Source organism: Erinaceus europaeus, chromosome 11, assembly GCF_950295315.1.
Source record: "Erinaceus europaeus chromosome 11, mEriEur2.1, whole genome shotgun sequence".
NCBI classification, from domain to species: Eukaryota; Metazoa; Chordata; class Mammalia; order Eulipotyphla; family Erinaceidae; genus Erinaceus; species Erinaceus europaeus.
In genome coordinates this window covers 114,876,997-114,893,190 of record NC_080172.1, presented here as the reverse complement: position 1 = coordinate 114,893,190, position 16,194 = coordinate 114,876,997, and the positions used below count along the sequence as shown (strand labels likewise).

At 50.3% G+C, this 16,194-nt stretch overlaps 1 protein-coding gene across 1 annotated transcript; it reads right to left on the bottom strand.

Moving 5' to 3' along the window:
- Positions 1-12,176: 12,176 nt before the first annotated feature.
- On the bottom strand, positions 12,177-15,796 carry TMEM82 (transmembrane protein 82; the record flags this gene model as incomplete). Its single annotated transcript, XM_060202392.1, has 3 exons — positions 12,177-12,781; positions 13,360-13,547; positions 15,181-15,796. Coding segments are annotated over 3 exons (894 nt in total), but the record flags the coding sequence as incomplete, so codon positions are not given.
- Between the last annotated feature and the right edge of the window lie 398 nt (positions 15,797-16,194).

Sequence of the window (16,194 nt, the reverse complement as noted above, 5' to 3'; positions counted from 1 at the left end):
GCCTCAGTAACAAGGGGGGAATGAAAGAAAGAAAGAAAGAAAGAAAGAAAGAAAGAAAGAAAGAAAGAGCTCTGGATTGTTCTGTTTGGCAGAAGAAGACTCAAACGCAGGGGCCAGGGGTGGGGTGAGATCAAGTAATGCTTGTATGTTGGGTTGTTGGAAAAGTCAGGATGTATTTTGTTTTCTTTTTTCCTTTTGTTGCCCTTGTTGTTTATCATTGTTGTTATTATTGTGAAGCGACTCCTCTGCAGGTGGTGAGCTGGGGGCTCGAACCAGGATCCTCACGCCAGTCCTTGTGCTTCGTGCCATGTGTGCCCAACCCACTGCACTACCGCCCAGCTCCCTAGGATGTATTTTTCCTATGAAAAATAAGAGTCTTCCATGCCTGAGGCTCTGAGATACTAGGTTCAATCCCTTGCACCATGCTAAGCTATAAAATAAACAAATAAGTAAAATAAGGAACCAGGTAGTGGTGCACCTGGCTTAGCACACACACTACAGTGCGCAAGGACCCAGGTTCAAGCCCCTGGTCCCCACCTGTAGGAGGAAAGCTTCACGAGTGGTGAAGCAGGGCTGCTGGTGTCTCTCTGTCTCTCTATCTCCCCTTCTCAGTTTCTCTCCGTCTCTGTCTAATAAGAAAATAAATAAAATATTTAAAAATAAAATAAACTCAGGGACACCTGGGCCGCTGGCCAGGGTCACTCCTGACTTGGCAACAATGCCCCCCACTTTGTGGCAAGGATTGGAGCTTGCTGCCTGCCCCGTCCCCCAGCCAGCAGCAGGAGGAAACTGCTGACCACAGAGGCCAGAAGGACCTCTGGGAGGAAACTGCTATTCCGGGTCTCCAGACATTCTGGACGGACGTCCCCTTTTCCCTTCTCCAGCGCTTTGTGACAGAAGACATCCAACTAGAGCTGCCCTCCCCACCTCTGTGACATCCATGAGCCACCTCCCTGCCTACCCAGCAGGGACAGCGAGACACGGAATTATTGCTTTGGGGCCAAGTCCAAGGTCACCCTGACAGTCTGGGACCCAGCTCTCCCCATATCTGCTCCTGGCTAAGAGCCATCGGAGACTGGGGTGGGGGGTGCTGGGCAAGGGAGATACGAGGAGTGTGTGTGTGTGTGTGTGTGTGTGTGTGTGTGTAGCAGCGGCCAGAACTTACCTGCCTTCCACCACCGAGACTCCCTGTCCCACCATCTCTGTCTGAGGCAGACGGTGGAGAGGCATGTCCAGCAGCCTGGATATCAGTGTCACCTCAGCAGGTGATAAACTTCCTGCAATGGAAACCCAGGAAGTGTGCTGGGCGCTGGGCGAGAACACACGCCCTTTGTCTGCTGCTCAGAGCCGGGCTCTGGCTCCCCTCCTCCACTCCTCCAGCCTGGGCCCAGCCCGTGAGCCATGGGACACCGTGGGTGACAGAGAACCGAGCTGGGGGGGGGGGGGGAGGGCCTGATTCAGGACAGTGGGAGAAACTTGCTGCAGTTCAGGCTAGTTAGTGCCCAGCGTGGGTGACTTGAACCCCACAAACACTGGCTGGGCACCTATTACATGCCGGGCAGGAATGGGCACTTCTTCTTCTAGCCAGTTAATGGCTTTGAAAGTGACTGGGATCCATGTGGATTCAGTCGGCTAGGAAGGATCGTCAGTTTCCCCAATGAATGGGGATGCACCACGAGAAGGCGGAGCTCAGCTGGTAGGGAGCTGGGGTTCCATGCCTGAGGCGACCAGTCCGATCCCCGTCATCATCACATGTTCCAGAGCTCTTATGTCTCTCTCTCTCTCTCTCTCTCGAAACTTTCTTTGTGTAATACATCTTTAAAAATAGGACCCAGGCCCTGGTATACCCGCTTAAGCACACATAGAAGTAAGCACAAGGACCTGTGCAAGGATCCAGGTTCGAGCCTCCAGCTTCCCGCCTGCAGCTGGCACGCTTCACAAGCACGAGTGAAGCAGGCCTGCAGGTGTCTCTCTGTCTCTCTCTCTCTCTCTCCTCTCTCAACTTCTGTCTGTCCTATCCAATAAAAATGGAAAAATAGACTCCAGGAGCAAGGGATTTGTAGTGCCTACACTGAGCCCCAGCAATAACTCTGGAGGCCAAAATAATAATAAAATAAAATAAAAAAACTTTAAAAATAAAAAAAATTGTCATCTGGAAGGTGGCACAGTGGATACAGCATTAGACTTTTAAGCAAGAAGTCCTGAGTTCAATCCCCAGCAGCACATATACCAGAGTGATAATAATATCTAGTTCTTTCTATCTCTCTTCCTATGTTTCTCATTAATAAATAAAATCTTTACAAATATATTTATTTTTTCTTATTTTTTAATATTTTATTTTATTTTAATGAGAAAAAGGGAAATAAGGGCCAGCCAGTGGTGCACCTGGTTAAGCGCACATAGTAGTAATCTCAAGGATATGGGTTCGAGCCCTGTTCACCTGCAGGGGGTCCGCCCTACAAGCGGTAAAGCAGGTCTGCAGGTGTCTCTCCTTCTTTATCCCCCCCCCCTCAATTTCTCTTTGTCCTATTCAATTAAATGGGGGAGAAATAGCATCCAGGAGCAGTGGCAAAAAGAAGAAAGAGAGAGAGAGAGAGAGAGAGAGAGAAAGAAAGAAAGAAAGAAAGAGAGAGAGACTAGAGTACAGCTCAGTCTTGAGCACTGGTTTATAGTGATGCTTGGGATTGAACCTGGGATCTCAAAGCCTCAGGCATGAGGGTCTTTTGCAGAACCACTATGCTATCTCCTCCTCCCTTTATTTTAAAGACTGAAATACAGAGAAAGACCAGAGGACTACTCAGCTCAGGTTTATAGTGGCTGGGGATTGAAACTCAGAAATAAAAAACTGGACGGGAGTAGATAGCATCATGGTTCTGCAAAGAGACTCTCATGCCTGAGGCTCCAAAGTCTCAGGGTCAATTCTCTGTACCACCATTAGCCAGAGCTGAGCAGTGCTCTGGTGAAAGAGAGAGAGAGAGAGAGAGAGAGAGAGAGAGAGAGCAGTAAAGTAAAATAAAGTAAAAAGTTTTAAAAGGAGCATGTGTGACCAAGGACAGACTCATTGTCCTTGTGAACCTTACAGCAAAGTGGGGGGAGACCAACAGGAGGACAAGAGAACATGTCATCTCTCTCTCTCCATCTCTCTCTCTCCATCTCTCTCTCTTCCTCTTTTCCCTCTCTATCTACCTCTTCTTCTCAATTTCTTGCTGTTTCTATCCAATAAATAAATAAAGATAATACAAATTTTAATTAAAAAATTTAAATGATATTCTTTAAAAAAAAAAAAGCAGAGAGTCGGGTGGTAGTGCAGTGGGTTAATCACAGGTGGTGTAAAGCTCAAGGACCGGCATAAGGATCCCAGTTCGAGCCCCCGGGCTCCCGGGCTCCCGGGCTCCCGGGCTCCCGGGCTCCCGGGCTCCCGGGCTCCTGGGCTCACGGGCTCCCGGGCTCTCGGGCTCCTGGGCTCCCCGCCTGCAGGGGAGTCGCTTCACAGGCCAGGTCTGCAGGTGTCTGTCTTTCTCTCCCCCTCTCTGTCTTAACCTCCTCTTCATTTCTCTCTGTCCTATCCAACAACAATAACATCAATAATAATAATAACTACAACAATAAAACAACAAGGACAACAAAAGGAAATAAATAAATATTAAAATAAAGAAAATCAACAAATTAAAAAAAAGAGCAGTGCTGTTGGTCTGCTTCTAAATTCTGCTTCTAAGACCCCTTCTGTTTCACCAGTTTAATCCCCCCTGCTTAACATTATATTCTGTTTACATAACCACTGTTAACTAAGCACCGCCCTGCCTCCAGGGCATTGGTTTAATCCTCACTGTTTTGTACGCTTTTTCCTTCTCCCCACCCCCTATCCTACGTACATCCTCTTCAGACCTGACACTTTGCCTCAGGATAGATAAGGACAGGATTGTGATTAGAGATGGCTTAGATTGTGCTCTGTTCCACATGAATAAAGACTGAACTGTGTACCACTCAGCCATGAGTCCCTGGTCGTCTCTCTCTCCCACCCACGAAGCTATCCCGACACAGCGCTTTGGTATGAGGGGAGAGAAGGAAAGAGAGAGAGAGAGAGAGAGAGAGATAACATTAGAAAAGAGAGAGGGGGCAGGTGGTGGCACACCTGGTTAAGTACAAACATTGCCACGTGTAAGGACCCAGGTTCAAGCCCTTGGTCCCCACCTACGGGAGAAAGCTTTCACCAGTGGTGAAGCAGTTCCTCCATTACAGGTTCTGCAGCCCATATCACCACTCCCTAGATGCCTGCTGTGATTCTTCCAGGTAGGCTGAGGAGGACTTGCCATCCTGTGACGAAGCCTTACAGCTGCGGGCTTGCACCAGTATGGTTTTCCCACCAGAATGGAAGCAGGACTGTGTCACCACGCTCTGTGTCTTCACACCTAGTGCTTGTCACATACCAGTGGCCCAGTAATTCCTATAAATGTACAAGTGTGTGTGTGTGTGTGTGTGTGTGTGTGTGTGCGCGCGCGTGCGCGCTTGGCAGGGGAGTGTCTTAAGTCACCACGTCTCATGTGAGAAGTAGTTGAAGGCAGTGAGCTGCTAAGAGCTTAGGCTTTGGAATCAGAACCAACTGAGTTTGGATCTTCGTTCTCCCACTTATTAGGTCTCTAGGCTTCAGCGAATTCACTCAGTCTCTCTCTTTTAATATTTCTATTGTCTTTATTTATTTATTGAATAGAGACAGCCAGAAATTAGGAGGGAAGGGAGAGGGAGAGAGGGAGAGAGATACCTTCAGCCCTGCTTCACCACTCGTGAAGCTGCAGGTGGGGACCAGGGGGTTCGAACCTGGGTCCTCGCGCATTGTCATGTGTGCACTTAACCAGATGTGCCACCGGCTGGCTCCTTACTCAGTCTCTTTGAGCCTCAAGATTTCACTCCCTACCTCCCTCCCTAGAGGCAGCTCCTGCTTTTACTACCTGACCCAGTGCCACCTTCCTGGTCACCTCACTCAGATGTGCTCCCTGCCACATTCAGTCCCTTCTTGGGGAGGGCAGGGGTACTGGGGAGGGGTGCACAGCTCTGGGCTAAGAGTACTATGTTCATCACTGTGTTTCACCCTCTCAGTAAGTGGGGAAACTGAGGCAGGGAGTAACTTGCTCAAGGTCACACCCATCAGTAAACAGTCTTCAAATCCAGGGAGGTGGTTTTTATTTTCTTTCCTTTAAAAAAAATGCTTTATTTTACTTTAAACAATTTTTGTATTACCTTTATTTATTTATTTATTTATTTATTGGATAGAAACAGCCAAAAATCAAGAGGGAAGAGGGTGATAAAGAGGGAGAGAGACTCCTGCAGCCCTGCTTCACCACTCACAAAGCTTTCCTCCCCACAGGTGGGACTGGGGGTTTGAACCTGGGTCCTTGTGCATTATAATGTGAGCTCTCAGCCAGGTGTGCCATTACGTAGCTCCGAGTCTTTTTTTTTTCTTGCCTCCAGGGTTATTGCTGGGGCTCAGTGCAGACACTAAGAATCCACTGCTCCTGGCAGCTGTTTTTTCCATTTATTTATTTATTTATTTATCTATTGATTGATTTATTGGGTAAGACAGAGAGAAATCGAGAGGAAGGGGAGATAGGGAGAGAGAGACACCTGCAGACCTGCTTCACTGCCTGTGACATGACCCCCTGCAGGGGGAGCTGGGGAGTGGGTGGGGGTGGGGCTCAAACTAGGAACCTTGGCCTGGTCCTTGAGCTTCAAACTATGTGCATTTAATCCTTTGCACTGCCTCCCCTCCCTTTTTTTAAAAAAATAATTTATGAGTGAGAAAGAAAGAAAGAAAGAAAGAAAGAAAGAAAGAAAGAAAGGGAGAGAACCAGAGCGTCACTCTGGCATATGCTCTGCCAGGAATCAAACTTGGGACCTCATGTTTGAAAGTTCATTGCTTTATCCATTGTGCCACTTCCTGGACGTCAAATCCAGGGACTCTCACTCCAGGGCCCTTTACCTGACAAAGTCAAGTCTGCAGGGAATTATGCAAAGGCCAAGGGGAGGCCAGCAGAGCACGGAGTCCTGTCCTCCCCGACACTCCGCCCTGGTCCTGGGCCCCTTGACTGTGTCTGCATGGCCCAGTCTCCCAGACATGGCTGAAACAACAGTGTCTGCAGCTTAATCCCCCCAGACTGAGCTGACAGAAGCTGTGTCTGCCAGTTCCCACGGCCAGGCTACCTGATAAACAAGTCAGCTCTGCTGACAGGCCAGAAAGCGGGGGCTGGACCCCAGAGGGGCCCCACAGCTCAGAGGCTCTCTCTCTAGCCCTGGCCTCTAGCTCAGAGCCTCTTCTGTGGCAGAGAGGTGGCAGTTCTGTATGTTGCTCAGTTTGGGGGGGGCCCTGGGCCAAGACTCCCATTCCCTCAACTCACCCACACCTCCTTTCTTGAGCCCCCACCCTTCTGGGACCCTGCATACCTGTAGCATTTGTATAAAACCCCACGTTTCACCTGGCCTCTGTGGCTGTGTGTCTGTCTTGGCACCCCAAGCCCTGAGAAGCCTCATTCCATCAGCAAGATCCCACTGGGTTGCCCAGCTGTCCCCCCCTCCCTGCATCTCCCTTGGACAGAGGTGAAGTGAATGACTCTATGTTTTGGCCTGCCACACAGTTATCTGCTTAGCACTGGGGCTGCTAGGAGTCATGGAGTGTTCTAGGGTGGGAGTGAAGCCCAGCTTACACTCAGGAAGCTGTCTCTTTGCTTTTTCTTTCTTTTTTTAAAAAATATTTATTTATTTACTTATTTATTCCATTTTGCTGCCCTTGTTGTTTTATTGTTGTAGTTATTGTTGTCATTGTTGTTGTGATTGATGTCATTGTTGTTGGAGAGGACAGAGAGAAATGGAGAGAGGAGGGGAAGACAGAGAGGGGGAGAAAAAGACAGACACGTGCATCCTCTCTCCATTTCTGTCTGTCCTATCCGACAATGACGGCAACAAGAATACAACAATAGAACAACAAAGGCAACAAAAGGGAATAAATAAATAATTTTTAAAAAAAGGGAGTCAGGCGGTAGTGCAGTGGGTTAAGCGCATGTGTCGCAAAGCACAAGGACCAGTGTAAGGATCCCGGTTTGAGCCCCCGGCTCCCCACCTGCAGGGGAGTCGCTTCACAGGCGGTGAAGCAGGTCTGCAGGTGTCTGTCTAACTTTCTCTCCCCCTCTCCGTCTTCCCCTCCTCTCTCCATTTCTCTCTGTCCTATCCAACAATGATGACAACAAGAATAACTACAATGATAGAACAACAAGGGCAACAAAAGGGAATAAATAAATTAATTAAATTTTTAAAAAGAAAGAAAGACAGACACCTGCAGACCTGCTTCACCGCCTGGGAAGCAACTCCCCTGCAGGTGGGGAGCCGGGGGCCTGAACTGAGATCCTTACGCTGGTTCTTGCGCTTCATGCCATGTGCGCTTAACCCACTGCACTACTGCTTGGCCCCCTCTTTCCCAGCTTTTTATAATTAATTAATTAGCTAATTAATTAATTAATTGATATGATGGTACAGAGAAATTGGGAAGGGAGTGGGAGACAGAGTGGGAAAGAGAGAGACATCTGCAGCTCTACTTCACCACTAGAGAAATTTCCTCCCTGCAGGTGGGAGGCAGGGGCTTGAACCTGGGTCCTTGTGCACTGTAATGTGTGCGTTCAACCAGGTGCCTCTCTGCCTACCCCTCCCCCACCCCACTTTCTTTTCCTTTGCTGCACCAGTTGCAATTCACTCCGTGCCCACTTCCATGCTTGGCTCAAGTCTGGCCCCACACAGGTGGACGTTCTACACTTGTGAATGAATGCAGAGGGAAGGAAGGCAGGACAGACAACCAGGACAGGGCCATAGCTCAGAGCTACTCCAAGGGGCGGGGTCTCAGGAAAGAGGAAGCCATTCATTCACCCAGCCCCAGGTGGCCAGGGGTCACTGTCCCCTCTAGGTAGGGACTGGCGGCTCTGTGTCCCCCTCTTGGGAAGGGTGCTGATTCCCTATTTCTGTAGGAGAGCAAGTCCCAGCACCATTCCTTCATCCGGACCACAACCTTTGAGATCTCTCTGCCTCCTGACTTCAGGCCTCTTTCTCTTTGGTTTGGAGACTTATTCAGCGCCTCACGTAGACCGATCTAATTTTTATACCCTTGTCAGACTTTACAAAAATAATTGAATAGATAAGAAAAGCGTCTAATTCAGGCCCATGTTGGCCAACTCTCATTTGGGGAAATGGTGTCTGTGCCCATAAAAAGGAAAGACGTGCTGAACCCAGTCCCCTCCCAGCCCTGTCCTCACCAGGCCCTGAGCTCTGCCGAGGCCAGGAGGCTGGGGCCCCTTCCAGCAAAAACAGCAGGCCAGGGTTGGAAACAGGCGCCCCGTCTGGGTCTGGAGAGGAGCTGGCCTGGTGCCCACCACCGGAGCCATTTCCTCCAAGACGGGGCAAGTCTCCTGGCCAAGCACACATTCCCAGGCAGAGGAGGGCTAGCTCTGTGTTGGGACAGATAGGCACGTGATGTCCTCAGGCTTTGCCCACTCTTAGCTACCTGGGTCTGGAGGCCTTGCTGTGGGTTGGGTCTGGCCAGGATTTGGGAGCAGAGGTTGGGCTCCTGCTGTGTGCTGAGGGTTGAACTGAGGCCAGCCTGCCTGCACAGCCTGGGAGCCCGTCTTCCAGGTGGACCCTGGACTGAGGAGGGGAGATTCCTAGACCAGCACCGACCCGCCCTGAAGCCGTCTTTGGATAAGCATGCTGGCCTTTGCTGAGGTGTGGGGACCTGTCAGAGAGCCAGGAGTCCTCTCAGCCCCTCCTATGCGGTGAGGCACCTGCCGTCCCAAACAACCTGGCCCTGGGGACCTGGGGAAGCCCCCTGGCTCAAGCCTCTTTTGGACCCTCTCCTGGGAAGAGCCCTGAACTGGGGCCCCTGTGGGTTATGAATACCCCACACAAGAAGCAGTCACAGTGGTCCCAGACGTACAATGGTGGAAGATCACTGGGCTTGCTAGGGTGGGGTCCTGACTCCCAAGCCCGGCCCCCCATAGGCCAGAGTGATGCTCTGGTTTTCTCTCTCTCATAGGAAGAGAACAAATAATTTTGGGAGAGGCCAGACTCTAGTACACCTGGTTAATCACACATATTACAGTGCACAAGAACCCAGGTGCATCCCCTGGTCCCCACCTGTGGGGGGGGGGGAAGCTTCATGAGTGGTGAAGCAGGGCTGCAAGTGTCTCTGTCTTTTCCCTTTTTTAAAAATTTATTTATTTATTTATTTATTCTTTTTGTTGCCCTTGTTTTTTATTGTTGTAGTTATTATTGATGTCATTGTTGTTGGATAGGACAGAGAGAAATGGAGAGAGGAGGGGAAGACAGAGAGGGAGAGAGAAAGACAGACACCTGCAGACCTGCTTCACCGCTTGTGAAGCGACTCCCCTGCAGGTGGGGAGCCGGGGGCTCGAACCAGGATCCTTCCGCTGGTCCTTGTGCTTAGCGCCACCTGCGCTTAACCTGCTGCGCTACCACCCGACTCCCCCCCCTTTTTTTTTTTAATTTTTTATTTAAGAAAGGATTAGTGAACAAAAGCATAAGGTAGGAGGGGTACAACTCCACACAATTCCCACCACCCAATCCCCATAACCCACCCCCTCCCATGGTAGCTTTCCCATTCTCTAGCCCTCTGAGAGCACGGACCCAGGGTCACTGAGGGTTGCAGAAGGTAGAAGGTCTGGCTTCTGTAATTGCTTCCCCGCTGAACATGGACGTTGACTGGTCGGTCCATACCCCCAGTCTGCCTCTCTCTTTCCCTAGTAGGGTGTGTCTCTGGGGAAGCTGAGCTCCAGGACACATTGGTGGGGTCTTCAATCCAGGGAAGGCTGGCCGGCATCCTGGTGGCATCTGGAACCTGGTGATTGAAAAGAGAGTTAACATATGAAGCCAAACAATTTGTTGAGCAATCATGGATCCCAAGCTTGGAATAGTGGAGAGAAAGTGTTAGGGAGGTACTCACTGCAAACTCTAGTGTAATCCTGCTTTCAGGTATATATTTTGCAGTAGTTTATGGATACGTGTGCACATAAGCTCTCTCTCACAGAAACTGGTGTATATCTAGGTTATGGGACTTTGTTAGAAAGTGAACTACCTGAGATGAAATTAGAGTGTATTATTAAAGGAACGGTCTCACCCGAGTAATGAAGCTGAAGGGTTGTCATTCCACACGTGAAGTCTCTGGATACAGTCTGAGGTGAAGCATGTTGAGATGACAATCGTTGCTTTGGTTAGGTTGTGATCGGCGGATGCAATATTATTTGGTTTGGATTGGGAGATGCATACGGGAAAGTGGGCCCTATCCAGGGGTTCCAGGACTGGGGGAAGTAGGGGCTCTATAGTGGATATGTGAGGTTCCTGCTGTCTTAGGGTTCAAAAAGACAATCAATAGTTAATATTATCATCACATTATTTGTTAATTGGGTTAACTTTGAAAAGTCCCTTTGTTATGGTTTGCTGTACAGTACCCAGTATCTTGTATATGCCTGTGCTATTGGAAGCTTCTAATCTACTTGGTCTAGGCTTTTGAGAGAGTCCGCATATCAAATACATAGCCTATATATTAAAAAGATTCAGTTTGTCTTTTGAGAAACTTTGAGACATACAATTGATTTCCCCCTCTCATATTAATTAACTACTGATTTATATGTCTACATTTTGCTAGGAGTGTACATAAACACCATTCCCACCACCAAAGGACTGTGACCCATCCCTCCCGCCCACTCCCACCCCCCACTGGCCCAGGAAGCTGCATGTCTACCCCTCACCACAGGATTTTTACTTTGGTGCCCTACTTACAATTTGATCAGGTCCTGCTTTTAGTTTCCCTTTCAGATCTTCTAAGTCAGCTTCTGTTGATGAGTGGGATCATCCCATACTCATCTTTATCTTTCTGACTTAGTTCACTTAACATAATTCCTTCTAGCTCTGTCCAAGATGGGTCAGAGAAGGTGGGTTCATTGTTCTTGATAGCTGCATAGTATTCCATTGTGTATATATACCACAGCTTTCTCAGCCACTCATCTGTTGTTGGGCACCTGGGTTGCTTCCAGGTTTTAGCTATTATGAATTGTGCTGCTATGAACATAGGAGTACACACCTCTTTTTGGTTGGGTGTTATGGAGTCCTTGGGGTATAACCCCAGGAGAGGGGTTAAAAATCTCCCGTCCCATGCCAATTTCTCTCTGTCTCTATCCAATAATAAGTTTAAAAAAAAGTCTGGGAGGTAGCTCAGTCGATATGGTGTTGGACCCCAAGGCACGAGGTACTGAGTTTGATTCCTGGCAGCTCACATGTACCAGAGTGATGTCTGGTGTTTTCTCTCTCTCCCCCCCTCTCCTTCTATCCCTCTCATTATAAGTAAAACATTTAAAAAATAATAACAAATCTTTTTTTTTTCCTCCAGGGTTATTGCTGGGCTCGGTGCCTGCACCATGAATCCACCGCTCCTGGAGGCCATTTTTTCCCCCTTTTGTTGCCCTTGTTGTTGTAGCCTCATTGTGGTTATCATTATTGCCATTGTTGATGTTGTTCGTTGTTGGATAGGACAGAGAGAAATGGAGAGAGGAGGGGAAGACAGAGAGGGGGGAGAGAAAGACAGACACCTGCAGACCTGCTTCACCGCCTGTGAAGCGACTCCCCTGCAGGCGGGGAGCCGGGGGCTCGAACCAGGATCCTTTCGCCGGTCCTTGCACTTTGTGCCACATGCACTGAACCCACTGTGCCACCGCCTTACCCCCTAAAAAATATGTTTTAATATATATTTATCTGATAGAGACAGAGAGAAACTCAGAGAGAAGGGAGAGAAGGAGACACTACCGACATTGCTTCATCAGCTGTGAAGCTTCACTTCTGCAGGTAGGAACTGGGGACTTGAGCCCGGGTCTCAGCACATGGTAATGTGAGCACTTTGGTCAGTCTGCCACCACCCAGCCTCCCCATCCCCCAATTTAAAAACTTACTATTCATTTTATATTAATGAGAGATACAGAAAGAAAGACCAGAGCCCTGCTCAGCTCTGGCTGATGGTGGTGCTGGGGATTAAACCTGGGGCTTCAGAGCCTCAGACACTGAGAGTGTTTCGCAGAGCCATGATGCTGTGTTTCCAGCCTCTAATCTCTTTCTTTTTTAAAAACTATTTATTTACTTATTCCCTTTTGTTGCCCTTATTGTTTTATTGTTGTTGTTATTGGTGTCATCGTTGTTGGATAGGATGGAGAGAAATGGAGAGAGGAGGGGAAGACAGAGAGGGGGAGAGAAAGACAGACACCTGCAGACCTGCTTCACTGTCTGTGAAGCAACTCCCCTGCAGGTGGGGAGAACAAGAGTATTATTATTTTTTTTTAATATTTTTTATTTCCTTTTTGTTGCCCTTGTTGTTTTATTGTTGTAGTTATAATTGTTGTCTGTCTTCATTGTTGGATAGGACAGAGATAAATGGAGTGAGGAGGGGAAGAGAAAGACAGACACCTGCAGACCTGCTTTACCGCCTGTGAAGCAACTCCCCTGCAGGTGGGGAGCCAGGGGCTTGACCCAAGATCTTTAGGCCGCCAGTCCTTGTGCTTTGCGCCACACGCGCTTAACCCAGGCTGTGTCCTGAGACTGGACCTCTCGGCGAGCCTGGGCGGCTCTGAGACAGATGCCAAGTCCTCCCAGAGTCAGGTCAGGAGGGGTCTGTCTCCTGGCTCTGAGCAGGTGCTGGTTGTCGTGGCTGGCTTGCGGCTGACACCAAGGGCTTCTGGAATGGAAAATCCTGAAAAGGGGAGAGAAAGAAAGAATGAATGGGGGCCGGGCGGTTGCACAGCCAGTTCAGCACACATGCCGCGAAGCACGAGGACCAGGAGGACCGGCGTAAGGATCCTGGTTCAAGCCCCCGGCTCTCCACCTGCGGGGGGGGGGGGGGTCGCTTCACAGGCGGTGAAGCAGGTCTGCAGGTGTCTTTCTTTCTCTCCCCCTCTCTGTCTTCCCCTTCTCTCTCCATTTCTCTCTGTCTTATCCCACAATAATAACAACAACCACATCAACAATAAAACAACAAGCGCAACAGAAGGGAGAAATGGCCTCTCGGAGCAGTGGATTCGTGGTGCAGGCACCGAGCCCCAGTGATAACCCTGGAGGCAAAAAAAAAAGATGATCTGGGGCACTCAACAACTTCCCCAAGACTAGAGGCCCTGGCTGGAGGGCACCAGGGCTCACACAGGTGGGAGAGGGCTCTGCCCCACCCCAGCAGAGGGGTTCCCAGACGCTCTTCCACTTGGGTCTTGGCGGCTCCTAGGATGGTCTGCAGCAAGGCCACAGGGTTCGGGGCCACGGAAGGGTGAGGATACCCACCTGTACCTGGCAAAGGTCGAGCAGGGTACGGATGCCCACCAGGCACCAGAGCTCGCCCAGCAGGGAGAAGGAGAGGCCCAGCAGGTCCAGCCAGCTGCCCACCGTCAGCAACAAAATGAACAGGCCGCCCATGCGCAGCAGCACAGTCTGAATCTGGCCCTGTAGACCCGGATTCTGCCGCTGCTCTTCTGCGGGGGGACACGGGGGGGGGGGGATGCGGGGGGGGGCGTCAGGGCCCAGCCGCCACACCTGCAGGCCCACTAGGGTGCGGCCTGGAGCCAGGACCCCTCCCACTACTAACCCTCCAGTGCGAGTCTGCCCTCCCCCCCTTTTTTTTTTTGTTATTATCTTTATTTATTGGATAGAGATAGCCAGACAGGAATTGGGCAGAAAGGTGATAAATAGAGAGAGGGGGGAAAGAGAGAGACAGAGAGAGGGAGAGAGAGACTTGCAGCACTGTTTCACCACTCACAAAGCTTTACCCCTGCAGGTGGGGCCTGGGAGCTCGAACCCGGGTCCTTGCGCACTGTAACATGTGCACCACCACCCGGCCCCTTTGCCTTCCTTTCCTGCCCCATTTTCTTTCTTTCTTTTTTTTTTAACTTTTAAAAATTTTTTAAATTTATTTATTTGTTGGATAGAGACAGTCAGAAATTGAGAGGGAAGGGACTGATAGAGAGGGAGAGAGACAGAGAGACGCCTGCAGCCCTGCTTCACCACTTGTGAAGCTTTCCCCCTGCAGTGGGGACTGGGGGCTCGAACTTGGGTCCTTGCGCACTGTAACATGTGTGCTCAACCAGGTGCGCCACCACCTGGCCCCCTGCCCCATTTTCATTTCTTGCTTTTTCCTTTTTTTCTTCCTCCTTTTCTTTCTTTCTTTCTTTCTTTTTTTTTTTTTGCCTCCAGGGTTATCGGGGCTCAGTGCCTGCACCACAAATCCACTGCTCGTGGAGGCCATTTTTTTCCCTTTTGTTATCCTGTTTTTTTTTTTTTTTTACCATTGTTGTGGTTTTTATTATCCTTGTTATTGATGTCGTTGTTGTTGGATAGGACAGAGAGAAATGGAGAGAGGAGGGGAAGACAGAGAGGGGGAGAGAAAGACAGACACCTGCAGACCTGCTTCACCGCCTGGGAAGCGACTCCCCTGCAGGTGGGGAGCCGGGGGCTCGAACCGGGATCCTTACGCTGGTCCTTGGGCTTTGCGCCACCTGTGTTTAACCCACTGCGCCACCGCCTGACCCCCTCTTTCTTTTTCTTTCTTTCTGTTCTTATTAGATAGGATGGTTAGAAATTGAGAAGAGGTGGATAGGAGAAACAGAGACACCTACAGACCTGCTTCACTGCTCATGAAGCCCCCCGCCCCTGCCAGTGGGGAATGGGGACTCAAACAGATCTTTCACATGGACACCACCTGGCCCTCGAAAGTGACCTTCTTAATATATAGTTTAAAATGCCAGGGAGGCGACCCATGACCCATGGTAACCCGCAGGAGCTCGCCCACCAGAAGACTATGAACAAGCAGAGCGGATTCGTAGGGTAGATACTGAGACCTAGCGGTAACCCTAGAGGCAAAAATAAATAGATAATAGATAAATCTTAGTACCAAACCAAAAACCCCATGTAGACGCTTTCCCCTGGGCATCACACAGAGTGACCAGAAGACCCTCCTCTGTGGGGTCCCACCATATAATATGTGGCCTCTGCCCCCAGGTGACCTGCGCTGGGGTGGCAGGGTGTGACCAGCCTCCCCCCAGGGGCCTGGCCCTTCTACGCTTGGCTCCACCCTTCAGGCCTCAGCGCAGTGCCCGTGGCAGCCCTCACCCTGCATGTAGATGACCAGCAGGGTGTAGCAGATGGTCAGCGGTGCCCAGAAGCGCACGGCCTCCGAGGTGGTCGGGAAGTCTTGGTTGATGAGGGCCACGGCTGCCAGGTCTCCCACCGCGAAGGCGACGGCCAGCGAGTGGCCCAGCAGCCGGGGCAGGATGTCCGCGCCGGCCAGCAGGCCCAGGCAGACCCCACAGTAGTTCTCACTGCTGTGCAGCTCATAGAGGTTGCAGACATGCCTTCGCAGACGCCGGGCCCAGGTGCTGAGCAGGGCGGCCAGGCCCAGGCCCAGCAGCAGGTTGAAGGTGCGGTGGGGGGCGCCCTCCTGCAGGAAGCTCAGGCCACAGGTCAGCCCGCAGCCCAGCGAGAACTGGCTCAAGAGGTACAGATGCAGCCTCTCCGTGCCCAGGAAGCCCTGCTGGGGGAGGTGGCAGGGAAGGAAAGGGTAGGGGCTCAGACCTGGCCTGACCTTAGGGATGCCGTGGGGGCTGTCCTTGCAGACTGTTCTACATCGATGGGGGCTGGGGCCTGAAGGCAACTTGGGGAGGCTTCCCAAGGAGGGGACACCTGCAGATCCAACCCCAATGGGGTCATTGCTTTTTTGTTTGTTTGTTTTTTGCCTCCAGGGTTATCACTGGGGCTGGGTGTTAACACTACAAATCCACCGCTCCTGGAAGCCATTCCTCCCCCCTCCCCATTTTATTGGACAGGACAGACAGAAATTGAGAGAGGAAGGGAGATTTAGATAGAGAAAGAGAAAAACTTGAAGACCTGCTTCACCGCCTGTGAAGTGTCCCTCCTGCTGTGGGGAGTGGGGACTTGAACCCAGATCCTTGTGTTTAGTACTATGTGAACTTAACCAGGTGTGCTGCTGCCCGACCCCCAGATCACTGCTTTCAGCTTACTCAGAATCATGACTATTACCTAGGAATCATCTGCTTGGAATCTAGAATACCTAGTTTTTGGTTTTTTTTTTTAATTTTTTTAATTATTTATTTATTCACTTTTGTT